Below are 24,342 nucleotides of genomic sequence, written 5' to 3' on the forward strand. Positions count from 1 at the left end.
TAAAAGAATGACATAAACCATACCATGCTGCTACTTCCAGCACTCTCAGAATTAACTTTCACATTTTAATTCTATTCACTCCACTGCAGGTTGCTTCCTCTTGATCACTCCAAAATGTTTTTTTTAAAAAAATATCTGTCAATATCCCAGTGTGTTTTCCCTGATTTTTAATCATATTTATTCCTTACTTTCTTTGGCTACTTATTTTGCAATTAACTCTCTCTTGATATAGTTGATAGTATTTGCATCATCCTTGCATATATTTTTCTTGTGCATAGCAGTTATTCTATTTCCTTTCTTCCCTTTGCATTTTTCTTTTTGTTGCCTGAAATTGCTTGATGACATTTGTAGATCTAAAGACTTTGTATCAATAACTACATGTTGTGAAGTCAGTTGCAACTTACATAGTGAATTGCAGCTCACAAAATCTTATGTCTTGTAAAAACAATGGCTAGATGGAAAAGATGGTGTTTGACTCCTGTTTTGTTTTTGGTTTTTTTGCTGCCATAGACTAACACAGCCATCCTCCTATAATTCTGGCAAGTGAATGATATATGTAAAAATAGCTTCCTATTCAAAGCCTGAAAAGGTGCTTATCAGCTCTCAGTTGTTCTTATGAAGTAAGGTCTTAGAACTCTATACTAAAAAGAGGCATTTTCCTTTTACTGTGTCAGGTTGGCATGGAGTGGACTGCTCTATAAATTGTCCTAGTGGGAGATGGGGTCTTGGCTGTAATTTAACATGTCAGTGCCTTAATGGAGGAGCATGTAATATTCTGGATGGAACCTGCACATGTGCTCCAGGTTGGAAAGGAGAAAAATGTGAATACCCCTGTCAGGTAATAAAGCAGACTCTACTGAAAGCTTGATTTGGAGATTGCAATAATATAATGCCTTGATAAATGTATTGAATATTACAATATTATATGTTGTATTTTTAAATAAAACATGTCTATATCATCAGAGGTATTGTAGTATGAAAAATAATAGTTAATAGCAATAGCACTTATATACTGCTTCATAGTGCTTTACAGCCCAGTCTAAACGGTTTATAGAATCAACATATTGCCCCCAACAATCTGGGTCCTCATTTTACCTAGTTCGGAAGGATGGAAGACTGAGTCAATCTTGAGCCAGTGAGATTTGAACTGCTGAACTGTAGCTAGAAGTCAGCTGAAGTAGCCTGCAGTACTGCACTCTAACCACTGTGCCACCTCACCTCTAATCCATATAGTCCAGTGATGGGCAACCTTTTTGGCGTGGTGTGTCAAAAATCGGCAAAAAATCAAGCATAACTCGCGTTGTGTGTCACTTCGACAAAAACATAAGACTCTCTGTGCCAGCCTGATTGGAGAGAGGCGCGCACTGTTCCCGCGCTCCTCTCCTGCGGGTCCTTCCTCGCCGCGCTGATGACGTGTGTGCGCACGGCACGCACGCCTTACCAGCAGCCCCTGCACTCAGAAAGGGGCGGCGGCGATACAGTAAGTGAGTGTGGGTGGGGGAGATCACACGTCCCCCCCCCCCGTTCCTCCAGCACAGATTCTTTCATCCTCGGCGGCCGTGCAGGAGCCGAGGATGAATCGCATGAAATCCTGTGCGTGTCACCCCAAATGGCTACGCGTGTCAGCACTGACACGCGTGTCATAGGTTCGCCATCACTGATATAGTCCATTAACTATGGCACAAGGATGTTATCCCATCCCTTTTATAGGACACATCTTCAGTGTGCAGACTTTGATTTATCCTTAGTCCATCATCATGTTGGCATTTTAAATTTGTTCTTTGATGTTTCAGTTTGAAGCAATTTTTCCACGTCTTCCTACACTCACCTTGAAGTATAAATAATGTAGAACACCTCATTCACGAGCTTGGGAATAAATGAATGATGGAAGAAAGAAATATGTTTCATTCACAAATCAAATCTCTTATTAGGTCAATAATATAAGGCTTGCATGTTAACTGCACTAAAATAAATTTAATATCATTTCATTTTCTTCCTGGCAGGATGGCATGTATGGCCTGGACTGTTCAGAGCGCTGTGATTGTAGTCATGCAGATGGATGTCATCCAGTAACAGGTTATTGCCGTTGCCTCCCAGGATGGTCAGGTAAATTTGACATTGTTGTAACAATAGGACAGTGCCATCCAAATTTTGATTCAGCTTAGCCAACCTTGGGTAAATTAATAGCATTTTGATCAATATATGAAAGTTTTAGGATAGATTCTATTTTAATCACAATGAGTCCAAATATATGTGGTGCAATTCAGATTAATTGCATAAACCTTTCTCAGAAAATAGACATAGAGTAATTCTCTGGAATAGAATAATTTTATCTAAATAATTGTAAGCCTTTAACCTTTCATGACAGAATCCCATTGATTGATTGTGTGCCATCAAGTTGCTTTCAACTCCTAGCTTTAAAAATCTAAATTTTCTCCATAACATAACTCTTACACAATACTTATTTTCTTTGCAACAATGTAATATTTAAAAGGCATATACAAAGTGCAGTAAATTACTTCCTATTTTTCTGAATAGAATACACATGAACATATATATTAATAGGCTACTGCATACTGCAGTGGCTGAAGTTTTGAAATTTAATTGCTTCCATTCTTGTAAGAATTCAAATTATTAAAAATATACTGGTAGAGTATTGTCAGAAGATTGTCAATCATCCAAGTAGCACTATCTAAAAATTGAGTCACGGCAACTGAACTTGTTTTTTTTCTAGTTTGAGACATTTTGTTGCCCAACATTTCAAACCAACAAAAAATAAGTCCAGTTGCCATGACTCAATTTTTTAGACAGTGGTACCTGGATGATTGACAATCTTCATCAGCATATTGTCATGCACTTTGGGGAAGAAACTGGAAGTTGGTGTGGCAATATCCCTAAGAATTTTAGGGGCTGGAACCTTCTAATGACTGTCTGTCAACTCGGATTCCCCTAACCAACTTGTTCAGACTGCAAAATAGTTTGGATGGGCAGTAAAACATGGGATGTCAAACCAACAAAAAATACATGCAGAATCTTCATGGACAGGCAAGGGTATTGTTTGTGTTCCAAGGACATCCATCTTAGTACAACCTGGAAACCCTAATTAAAAATGTCATTGCATTCTCCAGTCTCCAGCCTCTGTTATATTGTATTCTGGGGATTATGCCTCTGGTACTGTCAAACTAGAAAGGTATGGCAATTTGATCAGAAAGAAAACTCAGATTAATCAGCCAATCTCTAAAAAAAAAACATAGTAGTCTCATATGGTCAAATGTTATATTATAGCTATTGTAATAGGGTTGCTTCCAAATTGTGATTCTTAGATCTATCCTAAAGTTGTTTATTCTAGACTTTTAAGTTTCATATTATACCATGTTACTAAAACTGCACCACTCTATTTTTATTAGCAAGTATTTTAAAATATATTTCTATCACCATCTTCACAGCAAAAATTACTAGAATTACAGTACATATATTGATTTAATTGTGTGGTTAGAATATTTAACAAGATACAAAAAAAATGGCTCACACACTCAACTTTATCACAACTACAACTCTGATGCTAGCAGAAAAAAACATCAGTGTTACATCTACAAAGTTAATCTTGGCAACTCTTCTGTAATCTGACAGTACCCTATAGAGCTGTTTCTGAAAATATGCTTTCTATTTACTGGCTTTCTTAATTAATGCAAATGTGGCATTTCATTATTTTGTTCACGTGAATAGATGTTTTTCTTTCTTTCTCTTTCCTAATTTAATAAAAAGTTCTTACTGTGTTCTAAAAATCACACAACATCACAAGTTTGAGATACAGCTATTTTAAAGCGCATCTTCATCTTTCATAGTTCACATTCACACATGCCAGAATAAGTGTTATGTTTGACTATAGTGCTATTTGTCTTGGGCAAGAGTGCTTTTGAAACATCCAGTACCAGCAAAGTTATCTTGTTTGTATCATGTTATATATCTAGATATTACTGAGATGATTCTTTATTTTTGTCAATATTTCAATCCAAGTAGACTGCATTTATTTACTTAGAACATATACTGTACTTAAGAAATAAAATAAAAACACTCTAAAACCAACTGTTCACAACTACAGATAGCAGACCATAAAATGTATAAAGATGTCTTAATAGGATATTTTGCACTTATTACAGTACAATCTGATAATACAGTAACAGGCCAAAATGTAAGGATTTGTAATACTTGTTATCCATGACAGCTATATTTCAGATTTTATTCAGTGTCCATCACTAAGCAAAGTGACTTTGATTCCATTTTCTCAGGATGAGAAATTTAGATCAATCCTTTGGATTACAAATTTCTTTAAATTTGGAATGCAGTTCTAAGATTTTTTTAAAAATAACAATTGTATTACAATTGACATTGTCAGTTCTTGTTCCTTTTTAATTAGAAATATTTGAACCAGACCAATTTTTATCAGACACTTAAATTAATGAAATTTAAAATGTATTCCTCATTAGACTTTTAATCCATTCTTGCCAGCTATACTTCAGTAAACAGGACAATGAAAGAATTCTTACAATTGTCAGATGCATATTCGAACATAGATGTCTTCCTTTTCATCCATTTTTTTCTTGGACACTAACATTGATAGCATTTCTTTCAATTCTGATATTCAAGATATTATTACCATTTCCTTATAAATCTCTGAAATATTCTTTCCCAACCTTTGTCTCCAGTTTAATCCTAAACTATTCCATTGTGTTTTCTTTCAATTTCATTCATTCTGCTGAAGACTATTTAGTCTTCTTTATCCATTTCCAAAATTTAAACCAAAACCATTCTTATTATTTTTTCTTTTATTTTTAAGTGTTTCTTTGCAAATATTTATCTGTATACTATAACTTTTACTTAATTTAATTCCAGTAATCATTCTCTTTTATGTACTATTGCTCATCCATATCCTTTTTCACCCCACCACTCACTCAACCTAGAAATATTTTTTCATATTTCTCATTACTGTAACTTCACTCATTGATATATTTCACACCATAAATCTTCTTTCTCTATGCTTTTTAATTAATACTATTAGGAAATTTTGCTATCTTCTAATATCTTTGCATACTTTGACTCTTGTTCTACTTTCATTCTGCTTTCTTTTGTCTTGCCTTTTATTTCATGTTCACTTCCAAATATCCTCTCTTGACACTATCAAAATATGACCAGTTCCACAGTCAAAGATTTATCATTCACGTATCTTTTAGTAATTCTCAATTTTTCATAAAAACCATAAAATTAAATGTTTCTATATTTACTTTCATTTTCTCACATATAAATGTAAATGATATAAATGAAACAAACTGACATTTTACTAAGAAGATTATCACTGAACAGGTCATTTACTCTTGGGTTTTCTCAAGGCCCGATCACTTTTTCAGCTCACTCTCTTCTTGTTCTCATCAATCTGTTCCTATCATTTAGCAGAATCATTTTCCCTCAAATAATATTCATTCAGAATGTTGGACAATTTCACCAAAGCTCATCTCTGTCATATTATCATTAATCAATAGGGCACATACAATTATAATGAGCTATGTATTCTTAACTTTCATATGCATATGAAACAATATTGAACAAAACAGTTTCAAATTTTCTGTTATGTATTATTTGTCTCCATTCATGATTTAATCTACACCTTTACTTCTCTGCATTTATTTCTCAATTCCACTACATAATATCAGCTTACAATATGCTTTGCCTTTTTCTTAATTTCAGACACACAAGTTATTTTTTATTTCATTTCGTTAATGAATTTATACTCTTTATTATTTATTCCTCTTACATTTCATTCAATATTCTATTATCACGGTTTTTATTAATCCAATAATATGCTATGAAGAATGGTTCGTAGATATTGACAATCATGGCTTTGTTCAATCAAGACATTTACACAATCTTTTTAATGTAAATAGCTTTATAGCTAAACTGATTGCTAGGTTTTTAGCCTTAGTATACCCAAGCTACATGTGGAATTTCCTGTTAAGAGTAGGGTTTTGATTTTGCCAAAAGTACAGTCAAAATCTAATTATAATATAGTATAGTATGGATAAATAGAACACGATGGAAATTTCAACATTTCAATGTAACAGCCCCAATCCTAGTCTTAAGTGGTTTTTTTCCCTTTGTTAGGATCAACAATCCTGGGTAGGGATGGGTCAATCTATCAAACTCAATATTTGTTGTTAGTTGCAAAGTCATGTCCGACCCATTGCAACTCCATGGACAACATTCCTCCAGGCCTTCTTTCCTCTACCATCCTCTGGAGCCCATTTAAGCTTATGCCTACTGTTTCAGTGACTCCATCCAGCCACCTCATTCTCTGTTGTCCCCTTCTTCTTTTGCCCTCAATCTTTCCCAGCATTAGGTTCTTCTCCAGTGAGTCCTTCCTTCTCATTAGGTAGCCAAAGTATTTGAGTTTCATCTTCAGGATCTGACCTCCTAAAGAGCAGTCAGGGTTGATTTCCTCTAGGACTGACCAGTTTGATTGCCTTGTAGTTCAAGGGACTTGATATAGATTTTATTCTAATTTTAAAATTTCTACTCCTTTTGACAGGGCAATTATTTTCAGAGTTTGCTTTAGAAAAACAGATATTTGTCTATTGTTTTAGTGTAGGCTCTTCCTGTAATCCTGGGAAAGAATGTTTGGTTCAAGGAAGTGTAGACAGATGCCACATTTGCAATCCTGCACAATGCAGAGCATATTTTTGCTTTTGAATCTGAAGTATTGCACAATCCCCAGTATTTACTGCTTGTGAAAAGGGCCTTGCTTTGACTTGTTTGTACCTTTGAAACATGAGCAAATATATAAAATATCATTTAATGTGCACTCCAGCAGCTGTCTGTGTGGATCATTCACTGGATCCCAACAACACAGTACAGAGATTAGATTTTCCACAATGTGTGGTGTTACCACAATGTTCCATAGTACTATTATTGCTAAAATATATGAATTTTTTTTTTTAATATGGACTACATGTAGACTACAAATTTTTATAGTGGAAAAAATAATATTATCCAAGTAATCATTCCCTTCATTCGCACCATTGTATGTGCTACAGGAATGCTAATTTAGAAGTGAAGCTCTTGGCATAGATCTCTGAGTTCGAGGATTTCTTCAGAGCTGCTTAGCTGAAATTTATCACAACCATTTTCCTATTGCCTAGCAACTTGCAAAGGCCATAAAAGAGGTCTTTGTCCATTCTCCTGGCAAAACATTTCCTGACCGATCTGTTCAACAGGAATGAAATTAATGGACTTATTTGCTAATAATTCTTTTGTTTTAGAAAATGTATTTTAAATATTCAAGGTTTCTATAAAAAAAGCATCTGTGTCATTTTTAGTGTAAAAGCTTTCTATGCCAAGTACTCATGCAGTCATCTAGGGGCTGAAATATCTAAACATTAAGGCAGAGTTGCTTGCTGACATGTGGCCTTCAAAACAAGAATGTGGACAAATATGTTCCTTTTCCTGTTTGTGTTCCTAATTCTTTTAGCAGTGTTTAGTTAAATACATGTATTAATAAAGACATGTGTAAGAACAGAATTCATCAGGGAATTGCTCTGCATGTGTACAAAAATAATATATTTTCATTGCCAGTCAGATATAGTCATATTATACCAGTGGTGAAATTTATTTTTTTACTACCGTTCTGTGGGTGTGGCTTGGTGGGCATGGCAGGGGAAGTATAATGCAAAATCTCCATTCCCTCCCCACTCCTGGGGGAAGGATATTGCAAAATCTCCATTCCCTCCCCACTCCTTGAGGAAGTATATTGCAAAATCTCCATTCTCACCCCACTCCTGGGGGAAGGATACTGCAAAATCCCAATTTCTACCCCACTCCTGGGGGAAGGATATTGCACAGTTTAGATTTCAGACAAAATAAAAATAGGAGTTCCCAGTCTCCTCCTCATTGTTGGGCCACAGAAGGAGAAAAGAAGAACACACAAATTTAAAGCTATCTGTAGATGATATTTATTTGTTAAACTGTAATTTGGGATTGTAAACAAGTGTAATCATAAATGCTATTTCAGTTTAATTTATATTATTTCTATAGATTATTAAACTAACAAATAATGTACTTATAATGTATTCATATCATATTATGCGGTAACCAAAAATAAATTATTTAACTTATTAACAGAAAGTCCTACCTGTCTACTCAAAAATAAATTTTGTTAAGTTTAATAGTGATTTATTTTGGGAGATGGGTAATAAGAGAATATTTACATTGGATGAAACACAATGAATGAAAACATAAAAAGCGAGAAAATAATTTCTAAAATAAATCTCTCTTTTTTTGTCCTTATTTGCTCCCAGTAGCAAAATATTGTCTTAAATTGCTGATTTCAAACTTATGTACATTAATTTCTACATCCAAGTTTAATGTTTTTAAAATGTACCAGCACAGTCAAATTTTTAAGGTATGATGTTTGCACAACTTTCAGTGGATCTAATGATAGCCAGCATAGATTCAACAAGAAATTTAATTTATTTGCAAATAAAGGTGGCTGAATTTAAAATTCCAGTAGAAAATGTCTGTTCTACTCTATTGAAAAATAAGTTACTTTGTGATTTGATTCAGAAAACTGAGCTAGCTAGACAAGAATCAGCTTGCAAGATGTTGATGGTACAACTTCTTTTATATCTTGACAGTCAATTCAAAGCCCATTCAAATTTTCATTCAATCAGGAAAAATAGCCCCTTTATACTTGTTCAGTATCCTGTATAAAATTAGTTTCTGAGTTCTTGTCAAATTTCAATGTGATGCATTTTCCACTACAGTTATTTCTGTCATTATTTCTCTAGCAAATTTGATAAAAAAGACCTGGGTCATAAAAGGTTTAACCTACATTCTCCTTTATTCTAACCAAGAAAGATATTTTCCCAACAAGATTCTGTTCCCAACCCCCATAAGAGTTAATATATGGATTGCTGAAAGGAGATTTTTTTTCTTAGCTTTACTCTACTAAGAAAAAAGGAAAGGAAAGAATAAAAAAATACAAACATCTATTTTAATATCTTTCAAATACAGATGTAAATTAGCAGGATAGCATAACTCCAGATATAATATACAATATATGATTTTAAAAAGGGAAAAAAGTTTAGTTTTCCCAAACACTTCAAATGATGTTATGAACTTATGAACTGTGAAAGAAAACAAGTCAATATAGTTCCATTGACCTGTTTTGCACAATCAAGTGAACCTTTATTTGTTTAGATTTTTTGTGTCCCCAATGTATAAATTTTAAATAAATGAATAATATTTAGAATTATTTAATCTTTGCCCTTCTAATAGATTAAACTGAGATATTTAAGCTATTCAAAAGATAATATATTCACAATACATTGCAATTATATAGTGCTTTAAGGCAACATATCCATAAATTGCAGATACAAGCAATTTCAACTACTGTAGTCGGTCTTGATCTGAAACCTAATTCATTGGCATCAACTGAATAGCACATCACTATCTATTTTGATCACCCAATAATTTTGATTTCTTATTTCTTATTCTCCCCCTTTCTCCGTACTTTGAGCTCATTCTTTCCCTGTGTTTTAACAAGAAGCTTGACCCAAATTTTACTTGTTGTGGCTTCAAACATAATAAATAATCAGATATAAATAAATAATCTCTATATCAATGCTCCTTTTTGCTCAGTTGAGCATTATTTGCTTTGAAATTTGCTAGCTTCCCCTTAGATAGAAAGGAATAGTCATATGGGGCATAGAGTCTAGCACTTCACTTGATATGTTAGTGGGCTATTGGAGGCCAAGGAAGCTGAAACTCCAGATTTACATTATACTTTATTTACTATTTTATTTCTGGTAGTTTTGTTGATCTTCTAGTATTGATATTGATAACTGTACATATTGATTGTTTGCAGGTATACATTGTGACAGTGTATGCGCTGAAGGACTTTGGGGTCCAAACTGTTCATTGTCCTGTTACTGTAAAAATGGAGCGTCATGTTCTCCAGATGAAGGAATCTGTGAGTGTGCACCTGGTTACAGGGGTGCTACTTGTCAAAGAAGTAAGTTTCCTATTCCTAGTTTATTATGTTTATAATACTAACATATAAGGAAACTATTTTATGATAGAAAAACATTCCCAGAAAATGATATGCTGAGTTAGTCATCTAACTACTTTTTCATATGGAAATCTATCATATAAATAATCCAATGCTAAAAAGAACTATAGTTATGTATTTATACACACATAAACACATATATACACCTAGAGGAAATGCATTAATTGCCTTCTGTTAAATTAGATAAATTATTCAGAATGATACAATACCCACAAGAAAGATGATGGGAAAATGTGTTTTATTTGGTAGCTCCATCCTGGGTTTTATAACAATTATGAATTATTTATCCCCTGTTAAATTGCATATTTTTGTAGCTACTTGCATTAGCAACAGCAATAACAATAGCACTTGGGCATATATGCTACTCCATAGTGCTTTACAGCAGCAGCCCCCAACCTTTTTGGTGCCAGGGACCAGTTCCGTGGAGGGCAATTTTTCAGTGGAACAGCAGTGTGTGGTTTTGTATGCTACCTGGATTCCACACATGCGTGGATGGAGTTTTGTTCACTTGCATCAGAGATGAATTCCTGCCAGTTCTAACCTCTTCTATAGAAGAGGTTCTACAAATCTACTGTGCCATTTAGAACCGGTTTCAGCTCCCTCTCCCCATCCATCCACACCATGCTTGCCCCGCCCGCCGCTCACTGATTGGCTGGCTCACCAATTGCCCCGCCTGCCTCTAAGAGTCCTATCTAAACCTTAAAGTCTTAAAGCTGTGAAGTTTGAACACCCCGGGGGGGGTTCCTAAAGGGTTAGGGGTGCAAGGGTCTTGTAACTTGACAGCTTTAAGACTTACGTGCTTCAAATGCCAGAGTTTCTGAGCCAACATTTTGATTGCTAAGCAAGAGCATTGTTAAGTGAGTTTCACCACATTTTACAAGTTGGCCATGCCCCCAGTCACATGACTGCCAAGCCACTCCCACTCGGTCACATGGTGGGCAAGCCACTCCCACAAAGCAGGTCACACCTACAGAAGAGGTTCTAAAAATTTTGAAACTCACCATTGACTTGCATGGCCTGGTTCCTGGTGGTCCATGACCTGAGGGTTGGGGAACCCTGCTTTACAGCACTCCCCGAGTAGCTTACAAAGTCAGCACATTGGCCCCAACAATCTGGGTCCAAAATCTTCCACATTTTTATTTTAAAATAGCTAACAAAAAAGATACAAAATCTTTAAATGGGATTAGCCAGTTCAAAAAAACTTGATTTATTTTTTAAAAAGTAATACTAAATATATATTTGGTATATAAATTTAATAAATATATATAAATAAAGCATATAAATGCAGTTTAATCAATAATAAATAAAGTAGAATCCACCTAGAAGAGATAAATAGGAGAAAGTTGTTTGCCTATTGATGGCCTACATTTATAATTATTACTTTTTACTTATTAAAAACAAATTGAAGCAAAAGGTTCAGAGACTATTCTTTAAACATATGATAAAAAACTAAAGTAGAAAAAAAGTAATAATTCTATACTTAAAAACAATCCTAATAATGGAAAAGGAAGAGGATACTGATTAAGAAGAATCAACTGAAACAAAATAGTGGCAATAAATGACCCAATTATATAGTGTAGGAATCAAATCCTATTTTAAAACCACACCTTTGGGGATTATTTTTTAACATACTTGTATAGTTGCATTAATATAATATACAATATACGGTAATATGTATATAATATAATATAATATAATTGTATTGATTTACATTTCATTATCTACTTCCCACTCTATCTAGTTACTGTTCTCTGCTCTGATTTATTATTTATTTATTTATTAGACTTATATACCGCTTCATAGGGCTTTCAGCCCTCTCTAAGCGGTTTACAATTTTTTTTAGCAAATTGAGTCAGCAACTTGCCCCCACAGTCCAGGTCCTGATTCTTGTGTCTCTATGCACTCTCCTCATAATTTATATATTTTTTCCAACTGTGCTTCTTTTATTAATATGCTTTTTCTGAAAGTATCCATAAAACCTTACCAAAGAATGGACATTTTCTGTGATCTATTATGTCTTTATATTATCATGCAATCATACATTGTGAGAGGACACATATCCTCATTCTGAATGCTGGAAAAATATGACTTTATTATTATCATTTTAATTCTTCTAAGTATTTTATGTTAGTTGTTACAAATTGAAATCTGACTCATAAATTTATGTAGTAGTCTAAGCTATAGAAATTGGTACCAAGCTATAGAAATTGGTACTTCTTAATTAACAAAACAATCTGAGTGATTGATGTTGAACCATCCCTTTATCTATGGGATGTTTAATCCATCAAATTTACTCCCACATCAACCCCATTGAATTGAACTGAAGCTATGCAGGAGTTTGCAAGACTGACAACAATCTCTAATGACTTTCAGAGTTAATCATTCAGTTAATGCTGAAGCACTGTAAATTAAATGAAGTAAAGGCATTATAACATAGACGTAGCCTGGAGACTCTGTTTATTATATATGAGGCAGGATAAATTCTTAGTATATTTGGGACAATATCACATTAGAAAGGATAGTTGCACTAATTATGTTTATACAACTGCAGCTAACTTGCATGAAGAGAGAAGGGAGAAATTATGGGTGGGCATTTTTTTTAACTGAAAATTTGATGTGACTAAAATGCTTTGTTTTTCCTTCTTAAGGAACCTCTTTCAAACATGTCAGGCTGGTTAGAATTCTAGACAATTCTAAACATGTAAAGGCAAAAGTTAGTCTTGTCAATGTTAATTGCTGTTTAATAACTTGAAACATTTGTTAATATATTGATTGGTCCTTAAAGGAATGCCAGAATATTAGAGCTATAAAGAAATAAATTCTACCCAACAATTTATTTCTTCCTCAGTCAATTCAAATTTCTCTCTGAAGAAAGGACTGGTGTATTGCCATAAGAGTGAATAGGATTTTTTTTCTTTAAATCATGAATGGAACAAAAATAAACAGCAGCGTGCAGCTGTCTGCACTTGCTCTTGTACAGAGAAAAATATTTAAACTACCGAATTGTAGTGACAATTATGACAAGGAAACATTAAATTATGAACATAATGGTTTTATATACAGCGACACTAATAAAAATAACAGCAATTTTAGGTAAAAATTCATTGTGTATCAAGCTGTCTTTAAATCTCAAATAGTTATTACCTTGAAGGGAAATCACTGGAAGTTGAAAACAAATCCTGAAAGAAGCAATAGTATATAATTTTCATAATGTTGGCCAGAAAACAAAATGTATGTCCCTAATGTCAGTAGTGACTGAAATGGATGAGGAGACCAGCTTCATTGGGAGAAGATTTAATACTTGAAACTGTATGAAACAAATCTGCATAAATTAGAACCTCTCCAGTATTTCCAAATCTCTCCAAATGAATTTAGTTCAGTTCTTTCAGATTAGATAAGTATGTGTGGAAGGTGAATATGATAGCATCTTTCTTCTTTCAGTTTGTTCTCCTGGATTTTATGGACATCGCTGTAACCAGGCCTGCCCGCACTGTGTTCACAGCAGTGGCCCATGCCATCATGTGACAGGACTATGTGACTGTTTACCTGGTTTCACTGGAGCTCTCTGTAATGAAGGTAGGATCACCAAATAATGCCAACAAAGGTTCGCAGCTTTGTCCTTGTAACACATTTATATGCTAGGCTTGTACAAATCATTGTAAGAATTGCTGTACTGAGCAACATAGCCTTAATTAGTAAATGATACATAAAGGTAAAGGTTCCCCTTGTACATATGTGCTAGTTGTTCCTGACTCTAGGGGGCTGTACTCATCTCCATTTCAAAGCCGAATAGCCAGTGTTGTCCAAAAATGTCTCCGTGGTCATGTGGCCGGCTTGACTACATGCCGAAGGCATACGGAACACTGTTACCCTCTCACCAAATGTGGTTCCTATTTTTCTACTTGCATTTTTACATGCTTACAAACTGCTAGGTCGGCAGAAGCTGGGAAAAATAATGGGAGCTCACCCTCTTTCGCAGCAGGATTTGAACCGCTGAACTGCTGACCTTTCTGATTGACAAGCTCAGTATCCTATTATTTACAGTCAAAAAATTGGATCCAAATGGTGCATTTTCAAGAATCATCTTCCATGTTATATATAAAATGTATATCTAAATACATATAAGTATTCTTTAAAAATCATGGCTCACTCTGTGGCAATCACTATCATCATTGTCGTCGTCATCATCATCATCATCTGGAGTCTGGTAAAATCTTTCCCAACTACCATATGATGGAGTGAACTTCAGCTCATGAAAGCTGATTGTTAATCAGAAAAAATACTTCCAGACCCTTTTATTTTTTGGTTACCTTGTGCTAACAAAAAATAAGTCATGGAAATAGTTTTCCATATATGATATTTTACTTACTGAAATAAGATTGTTGAGTGCTAAGTGAGAACAAGGACTAAAGAGAAGCAGCATGGTGAATATACCACACTGAAAAAGCAGGGAAAAAGAGCAAAGATATAAACAGAAGATATATAAACAGAGTGAATCCTGGATAATGAGAGAATGTGAGAAGTCTGCAAAGATAAAGAGAAGGAAACCAGAGAAATGGATGGGAAAAACAAAGGTTGTAGAAAAAAAAGATAGCTACTGACATCTGACTATTAATATAAAAGTATCTAAAAAATAAAAAGTAGCAATAGCTATTATATATGCCCCATAGTGCTTTAGAGAACTCTTTGGGTGATTTTGAACATCAGCATATTGCCCCCAAAATCTGGTTCCTCATTTTACCAACCTCAGAAAGATGGAAGGCTGAGTCGACCTTGAGCCTGTCAGGATCAAACTCCAGGCTGTGGGCAGAGTTAGTCTGCAATATTGCATTCTAACCACTGTGCCACCAAGGCAGAAGTATAAAAGCATAAACATTCATGACCTCTGTATTTTATTTTTATAGTTTGTCCCAGCGGAAGATTTGGAAAGAACTGTGCAGGGGTTTGCACATGCACAAATAATGGAACTTGTAATCCAATTGACAAGTCTTGTCAATGTTATCCTGGCTGGATTGGTAGTGATTGCTCCCAGCGTAAGTACTAGCATTTCCTTCTTTGGGAAGTTTCTATTTGGGCCATATTTCATTAGAGTTTAATTCATAAAATCTTTTTCCACACAAATAAAATGATTAAAGCAGCATGGCTAATTTATCTCACTATATTTACATATCTAATAGTGTGTGAGATATATGCCATGTGCATTATCCACATTTGAAAAAAATCAAACTTTACAACATAGCCACTAATATAAACTCTATAAATAATTCAGTAGCTCTTAAGTATTTGCTTTACAAATAAATAAAAAACATTCCTGTATTTTATCCATGGAAATGTTCACAAAGAAGAAGCTGGAAAATATGGAACCATCCTTGATAAGTGTATAAAGACAAGCACAGCTGTAACAGACTAAAACAGTGTGGGTCCCCCCACCCCCTGCATACCTAGTGTTTTGGGGAGAAGTCAAGTTTCTCAAAGATACAAGTTCTTTCCTATATGTAGTCTCACATGTTTTCTGAAAAAACATGTACTTTTATGTGTTCTCCACCTACTGGCCATCTGCTAACTAATAAGTAAAATTCAGATAAAGACCAGAATGGTCAGAGAACAAGATGGTTGCCAATTAGTGTACTGAAGTGCTGACAGGCTGATGATACTAGAGTTTGTACTGTAATGAAGAAGTAGCTGGCATACTGAGCTTTGCACACGTCCATTCACCTAACGAAAATTTAAGATTTAATCTAGTGAAAGTACAGCAAGGAACAGCTAAAAGGAGAAGGGGGGGCCAATAAAAAGAAAGTGTCAGTGGAGAACAAAGTTAGGGAGAAACAGTCTACAACTTGAAATGAATGAAGCTTAGTTCCAACTGACTCACAAAGAGAGAAATAGATACAGTAACAATTTGTGGGATAAGAAAACACTGTGTAGAGACTGAAAATGAAAATAATTTAGAAAGGTGGGAAAACTGGGAAATGTTATTTCAGAAGAATGTAGTCCCAGTAATTGTGTACACAGTAATTGCCATCCTCCTGTCGCCAATGTTTTTGATAAGTAGAATCCCTTTATTTAAAGAGGGTTTTTTGGTGTGTGTGTGTGTGTGTGTGTGTGTGTGTGTGTGTCAGAAACATGCTTTTGGTGATGGAGTCTTTATGAGAGAAATTGGCTGACAAAATTAGTGGGCACAGAAGAGACTAGTATAGAAAGCATATGCTTAAGGCAAATAGTTCAGAAGTGGGGGAGAGCTACTGTTTCCTTCCAACAGTATCTTTCACTGACAACGGGATCATTTAGTGAGGTCCAATCTTCTGTCCTCTACTAGCAAAAATAATTGGAAGCCTTAGAAGAAGTGTTCACAGGTTGCTTACCTATCTCACTGACCAATTGTAGACTTAGCTCATTTCTTATGTATGCATACGAAGATGGAATTGGAGGACTTTTTAAGTCTTTGCTTGCTGAGTTTCTGCTGCTCTTCAGGGGTAGTACAGACTGAGGAAACTGTTGAGTGCAAGCAGCATCTTCCTGGATGCCTGGCAAGAAGAAATGCCATGATCTTTGCAACAGAAGTGAGAGGGTGGCAGAAGCTCATGTTCAAAGTGGACATTGGTTAGTAGAACTCAATGATTCTTTTGCACCTATCTTCAGATGTGTTCTGCATATGGTGGTCAACAGCAATAGTCCAAGCAAAACTTGGACTTATATACAGCTTCATACTGCTTTTACAGCCCTCTCTAAGCAGTTTACAGTCAGCATTTTGCCCCCAACAATCTGGGTCCGCAATGCTAATGGGATGGATGAATGGAACAGGCTGAATGGGGTGGAGGGACTGGGAAAGTTAGTTAAGAGAACAGGACTTAATAGTGTTGCATCCTATTTCTTCCAAGTCAGTTGTTTCTCTCCTAGGTCCAGTTCTGGACTGTTGTCCATCTTGGTCTTCATCTACTCTTGGTAAATGATAATGGTTCTTATTTCCTTACCAATGAGCAACTGATAAATTGGAAGAAATGAATGTGCCAGCTGAAGGAAAGGAGATATACTGAATGTTAAGGTTGACTTTTAAACCAGGAATATCCATTTTATATCATTCCCGTGAAAGGAATAATATTTAAAGAAAGAAGTATCCCCATTACTTTAAAAACTCTAATTTTTAAAAATATATGTATGACTTGGCAAGCCTTACTCATCATTGCCTTCTCCACAGCAAATTGTTCATTATGCAGGACATAAAAAACCCAAGTAAACCAAAATTTTGATAGTCTCATTGTAGTCTTCTCACTTGCTATATTTTTAAACGTTTTCTTTAAAAATTGAATAATATTTTATGCACAATCTCTCAGACAAAACTCTTATTTATTCTGCATATTTTTCTATTTCAATAAGGATAACAGATTTGTTTTGTTTCAGCTTGCCCTCCTTCTCACTGGGGCCCAAACTGTATTCATACATGCAATTGCCACAATGGAGCTCACTGTAGCGCTTATGATGGAGAGTGTAAATGTACACCAGGATGGACTGGTCTCTATTGCACACAGAGTGAGTTAAACATGTTTGCCTTGATAAATGTATTCTGCATTTCAGAAACAGTAATATCAACATTAAAAATTAGAGGAGCTCCTGTTGGGTGACAAAATAATCTATATGAGATTAGGAATTTTTAATGCCCTCAAGTAATATTATTCATAAGTCAGAATGTGAGAAATGGCATTGTATGTATGTATGTATGTATCTATCTATCTATCTATCTATCTATCTATCTATCTATCTATCTATCTATCTATCTATCTATCTATCAAAGTGAAATGCCACTCACGCAACATCATGAAATCTCCAGAACCGTAAAACTGAAATTTGGCATGTATGTTCCTTTTGGCTTCTAGGTGCTCGCTAAGAAAGGATTTTTCGAAATGACCATCAGATCATCAATATATTTATTATATCATTATAATATATTATTATTAACACTCTCTGATACTAAGGTGTTAGACATTCTACTCCCCCTCCCAACCCAAAAATAATTCTGTTCCAACTACCACTTGGGCATGGCCAGTGCGTGACTCATCTGGCCTGTGGGCTGGGAGTTTGGAGAGGAGCCTGAGGGAGAGAAGGAAATAAGATAGGAGAGGCCTCTGTGGGGCAAGCCTGAGGAAGAGAAGGGGAGAGGAGAGGCCTCTGTGGGGCAAGCCTGAGGAGGGAAGGGGGGAGGAGAGGCCAATTGTAACTAATCATTAATTTTCAAACTGTAAGTGACGATTTATCAAGTCCAATCACATAGTTTCATAGCGGAGCACAGGTATTCAGCTAGTAGGATATAAATCAGAATGCAAAATTAGAATTCCAACAGCTGTGCATGTTTCAAAAATGATTACAAATGCATCAAACTTGCATGAATATAGCACCTTTCTATTCATTTAAGCAGTTTGATCTTTTTAGGCTTCTGCATGAATCCCCTCCTTCCCAACTCAAAGTGTCAATGCTTTAAGAGTCACAATTGACTTGAATGAGTTGATTACACAGAAGCATGGAGAAAGTGAAGTTGCTTTTAAGAATTACAGGAAGCGCTGCAGCCATACTTTTGATGTTCACATAGCTGTTTTTTGAAGATCATTTATAAACAAAGTGTAGCCCTCCTAATATTTTTACTAGTAATGGCAATTAGTTCTGAAACAATTATTGATTAGAATGAGAGGGTGTGGCTTCTGAATACACATCTACAGTAATAATAATAATAATAATAATAATAATAATAATAACAACAACAATACTCACAATGCTACCATTGACAATCATTTTGAAGAAGATGAACTATGGATACAAACTTGCAAAGAAACAACTGAAAATTTCGCACTTGGTGTACATGGATGATTTGAAGCTGTTTGGTAAAACAAAAGCTGAATTGAATTTATTAATTGAAAGCACAAAAGAATTTAGCCAAGACATTGGTATGCAGTTTGGAATTGACAAATGTGCAACAATGGCAACCAAAGCAGGCAAGGTCATAGAAGATGATGGAATACAACTTGAGAATGAAGAAATGATAAAGGCAGTAAAACCAGAAGAAGGCTACAAGTACTTCGGGATTTTAGAGGCCTCTGACTTAATGCATAATAAAGTCAAGGAATTAACTTCAGCCAAGTACATTTGACGAATTTGCAAGATATTAAAGTCCAAATTGAATGGAGGAAACATCAAAAAAGCCATAAATACCTGGGCTATACCTGTGATTTGATACTCTGGAGGAATAATTGACTGTACCCATATGGAGTTGGACAATTTGGACACAAAAACAAGGAAGCTTATGACAATGAATCATGCTTTTCACCCTAAAAGTGATGTTGACCGATTGTATCTACCAAGAGCAGAGGGTGGTCGAGGACTCCTAGAAGTAAAACAGACTGTGGAAGAAGAAAAACACAGCTTGAATGATTACATCCAGAAAAGTGAAGAACCAATGATTAAGGAAATAAATAAAGGAGGCCTTTTAAAGACAATTAAGTCAAAAGCTGAATATAAGAAAGAAGTAATTGAGAAGCAAACTGAAAATTGGAAAAACAAAGCTATGCATAGACAATACTTGAAAAGTATTGAAGGCAAAGCTGACCAAAAGCTAACTTGGAACTGGTTAAGATCAGGAGCACTGAAAAAAACAAACAGAAGGCTTTATTTTGGCAGCTCAAGAACAAGCCTTAGCCACAAACTGCATGAAGGCAAAAATTCAACATGTTACCACCAACAGCAAATGTTGCCTCTGTAATGAGAAAGATGAGACAGTCGACTACTTGATCAGTGGGTGCAGCAAAATTTCACAAACTGACTACCTACAACGCCATGACCGCGTTGCTAAGATCATTCACTGGAAATTGTGCCAAAAGTTTAGATTTGAGTACAGCAAAAACCACTGGGAACATCAGGTTCAGAAAGTTTTAGAGAATGAGAAAGTCAAGATCTTGTGGGACTTCATAATTCAGACTGACAGGCACTTGGCCCACAACACACCTGATATAACAATAGTTGAAAAGAAAAAAATATAGTTCATTGACATTGCAATACCTGGAGATGCATGAATTGAAGATAAACAGCAAGAAAAAATCACACAGTACTGGGATTTGCAAATTGAAGTTGAGCAACTGTGGAAAAAGAAATCGTATGTTGTCCTGATTGTAATTGGAGCCCTTGGAGCAATACCTAAAGGGCTACCTCGCTATTTGGAAATTTTAAATTTATCAGACTTGGACATTCTGATTCTACAAAAAAACGCCCTACTTGGTACAGCTTATATCCTCCAACGTTACCTTAACAGTTCCTAGGTCCTTGGTTAGGACTCGAGCTGTTGAGCTATCAAAGGCTGTGAATCTCACCAAAGATTAACCACAAACAACAACAACAACAATATATTTACATTGCACCAAAATTACATACTTTTAGGAAGAAATGCATACTGTTACTCATGGTTGCTGGAATCATTACTATTTAAGCTTCTGTTCTTTTCTGCTCTGATGTTATTTTGTTGTTTCATAACTCTGGATTCTCTAAAATATATGCAAAAATAGTTTTTTTTCAAAATCTAGTGGATTTCTTTCAAAGTAATGAGATTTAGAACATAGTTTATACAACTTATTCAGAATTATACCCTATGAAGATCCTACTATGGAAGTTCAGGAATTTTTATTAGAGAACTATTTATTAGAGAGCTATTTCAATGATAAACACTTTTAAGGATAATAATGTTTTATCTTTTCTTTGGATTATGAATTGTGTATTTTTAGAGATACTTAGGTTATTTGCTTCGGAGTGGCGGTTATTGAACATAAGCTGCTTCATTTTATTTTCTTACGCTCTTCTTCTTCAAGGATGTCCGCTGGGTTTTTTTGGGATAGACTGTGTTTCAATCTGCCAGTGTGAGAATGGAGCTGACTGTGATCACATATCAGGCCAATGTACATGTCGCACAGGATTCATGGGGAAATACTGTGAACAGAGTGAGTTGGAAACTTTTCTTACACATTGTTAAGAGAAGATGTATGTATAATTAAAATCAACTTAGCTCTTTTTTCTTATTTAGATTAGGCTGACTATAATAAAATTTTACACGGATACCTAAATGGATAAGATAAAGGCAATGGCACTTAATACCAATGGTGGTATTCAGCCTGTTCGGACTGGTTCCGGTGAACCGGTAGTGGCCATCTGCCCACCTGCCCGGCCTCTATGGCGTCCTATTTAGCCATGTTTTCTAAGCCGTGTGCGTGCATGCAAGCTGCATTGCATGAACAAAGCACATGCACGGAAGGCCATGTGCATGCACAGAAGGCGCATGGTCTCATGAAGCGAGCTTGCGCTCTCTCTCACACACAGTTTTGATGTGTGGCGAACTGGTGGTAACATTATGTGAAACCCACCTCTTCTTAATACATTATGAACCGTAATGTACACATCCTGAATTCAATCCAATGTGATGGTACTTAAAGTTTGATCTTAAGTCATGATTTTCACTGAATTTGGTGGGATTAAGAGTACATAGTTAGCTCCTTAAAATGCAATTCTAAACGAAGTCAGTGGCATCCACATTTCATTGAAATCAATAGAATGTAATGTAAATAGGAGGATTAAGATGGATGTTTGCATTGTAACTGAAGTTACTTTCAATAATATTTCATCAGTTCAAAAACAATCTACAATTTTCTTTTCCTTTTCCTCTAAAAACTTGGTATATGTTCTGAATATTATAGTTGGCTTTGGCATATTATGAGAAACATTTTACTAGTATTTTCCCCTTAAACATTTTTTTCTAGAGAAAAATGTTTACAGTTAATACCCAGGAAACTACATTTTAACTTCAATTAATGCAATTACTCAACATGCATATTTTTAGAATATCTGTAAAACATCACATAACTTATTCCGAGGGTTTGATTTCTATTGGTTGGGAAACAAATGGTTTCCCAACAATTTTAGCAACTTGATTTTCTGTGGAGCCTTTTTAAAAAACTGCTGATAACATTATATTTTATTGAGTGAATACTACATTGTACATGTATTTATTTTAAATTGTATTTGATTGCATTTATAATCATCTTTCAGCACATCAGGTTATGGCTTAGATATAAAGTCTTCTTGTGAAATCCCGCCATCTGGTGGTAACTTGTTGCATCTGCAGGCAATAAGAATTTATTCATAGAGCTTCAAAAAAGCTTATAAACTAATCCGGCTACAGCAGTGTAAATATACATACGTGACTTTATTTTACAGGAAAACTTCCTTTCATGAAATAGGGATTTCCTTCCTCTTTCCTCCTACATACGCTCAATTCATTTAAGGCCTACTTTTCATAAACGGTAGGGAGAGACATGTTGAATGGAAAATGGAATCTTTCCTGCCCTGCTAATGAATGGATATCCATTAACATAGAAAATCTTCACTCTTCATTACTAAGAATTTGGAAGTCCCAGTTTTACTCTAAGTTGCTCATAGTCACTTATGGCTAGTTTATGAATCTGACTGCAAATTAGAATAATAGCAATAGCACTTAGACTATATACCGCTTCACAGTGCTTTACAGCCCTCTCTAAGCGGTTTACAGAGTTAGCATATTGTCCCCAACAATCTGCGTCCTCATTTTACCCACCTCAGAAGGATGGAAGGCTGAGTCAACCTTGGGCCTGGTGAGATTCGATCTGCCAAACTACTGGCAGCAGAAGTAGCCTGAAGTACTGTACTCTAACCACTGCACCAGTGCGGCTCTTAAATAAAGTAATAAAGTAAATCCTCTATGTGCTTTTTCTTGCTTTCTAAAGAATGTCCCCCGGGTACTTATGGTTATGGTTGTCGGCAAATATGTGATTGCCTGAACAACGCAACTTGTGATCATATCACTGGAACCTGTTACTGTAGCCCTGGCTGGAAAGGAGCAAGATGTGACCAAGGTAATATTTTCTAAAAATTGCTCATTAAAAAGGTGACATGACTGCCTCCCAGAGTACATTTGTGTGGCTGCTTTTGCTATTTCAGTTCTCAAGTTAGAATACTAGACATCGATGAAGAATGCTGAGAGTTTTAATTTCACAATATGTGAAGCTTATTAGAATCTTGCTCCCATTCGATATAAGCATAATCAGACACAATTCCTTATCTTTTACATGGCACCGACCTAAGCATGATTAATCACAATCTAATGTAAGTTTAGTCAAAAGAAAACTGTTTTACATTAAGAGGACTTGATCTGAACTAAATTGGTTCAGGATTAAAAATTAAACTTCTACCTATTTGATCTAAGTAACATTTCCATGTCTGCCAATCAGATTTTTCCACTGGCCAAGACATAGTGTGGCAAGTTTGATTGCAGATCCCCAACAGAAGATGGACAGAGAAGAAGACACAAAGGTGTTGGGCAAGCACCTTCAAGCCATAGACCCACATTTTCCTTCTTTCTTTTATGCTGCTTCCCTTTCACTTCACAGACTCACTGCCTCCAAAATGGCTGAATTGAGCAGAGGAAGATATGTGTTAGCCATAGTGGCAAGGATTGTGTAGACATTCTGGATAATGCCAAGACCTGTTGCTCAGGGGTGGGTTCCAGCTACTGCTGGTTCACTTGTGGGCACATGCACGCTTGATGTGTACTGCGCATGAATGCACAGTGCAATAAAAAAATGTTCTGCGCATGCGCAGAATCAAAAAACAAGATGGCAGCAAGTATGGCGCCGCCAGGAGAACCGGTTCGTGGGCGTGGCAGGCTTGGGTCACTGGCAGTTTCAGTGATCCAGGCGGCCAAACCACTACTGGTTCAGCCAAACCGGTCTGAAATGGTAGGAATCCACCACTGCTGTTGGTGTAGAGATTAATCAGCAATACTTAGGTTGTCAAATTCCAGCAGTGTGTGGCCAACTTATTTTTTGGGCGGGGTGGGGTGGGGTGGTGGAACTAAAATTGGTTTGGATGAACCTCAAATCAGAAAGCTAGATAATAACACTGCTGGTAATTGATTATTCTACAGTCTCTAAAGCTTTATTGCTGACTGGAAATTTGAGTCCAATTCTATTCCAGTGCTTTAACTACTGTACTAATCTCTGTGAAGTGACTTTTTAAAGAACCAGGTTTCTTAAAGCAACTCTTTAAAATATATTACTCGCTAATGCAATGTAATTGTTATGTGACGGCATATTTTTTAAAAAATATCTGAGTACCGGGTTCCTTATCAAGCATACTTAAACCATTTATAAAATAATGTATATTAG

The 24,342-nt window shown here is 35.5% G+C and overlaps 1 protein-coding gene and 1 long non-coding RNA gene across 4 annotated transcripts in view; one reads left to right on the forward strand and one right to left on the reverse strand.

The window, feature by feature from the left end:
- The window catches only part of MEGF10 (multiple EGF like domains 10), a 97,295-nt gene that overhangs the window by 61,904 nt on the left and 11,049 nt on the right, over positions 1-24,342 (forward strand). For both annotated transcript variants that reach the window (XM_087715876.1, XM_087715875.1), the window contains exons 12-19: positions 675-838; positions 2,004-2,106; positions 9,914-10,060; positions 13,559-13,693; positions 15,022-15,150; positions 17,516-17,644; positions 20,959-21,087; positions 22,903-23,031. In XM_087715876.1, coding sequence (XP_087572002.1) covers positions 675-838; positions 2,004-2,106; positions 9,914-10,060; positions 13,559-13,693; positions 15,022-15,150; positions 17,516-17,644; positions 20,959-21,087; positions 22,903-23,031 — 1,065 coding nt within the window. The remainder of the gene's footprint in view (positions 1-674; positions 839-2,003; positions 2,107-9,913; positions 10,061-13,558; positions 13,694-15,021; positions 15,151-17,515; positions 17,645-20,958; positions 21,088-22,902; positions 23,032-24,342) is intronic.
- LOC148045391 (uncharacterized) overlaps positions 1-24,342 on the reverse strand; it is a 212,405-nt gene that overhangs the window by 48,494 nt on the left and 139,569 nt on the right. The window lies entirely within an intron of this gene.

The sequence above is a fragment of the Thamnophis sirtalis genome, unplaced genomic scaffold, assembly GCF_051295495.1.
Source record: "Thamnophis sirtalis isolate CommonGarterSnake01/CBP01778 unplaced genomic scaffold, rThaSir2_p1.2 scaffold_5, whole genome shotgun sequence".
Lineage (NCBI taxonomy): Eukaryota > Metazoa > Chordata > Lepidosauria > Squamata > Natricidae > Thamnophis > Thamnophis sirtalis.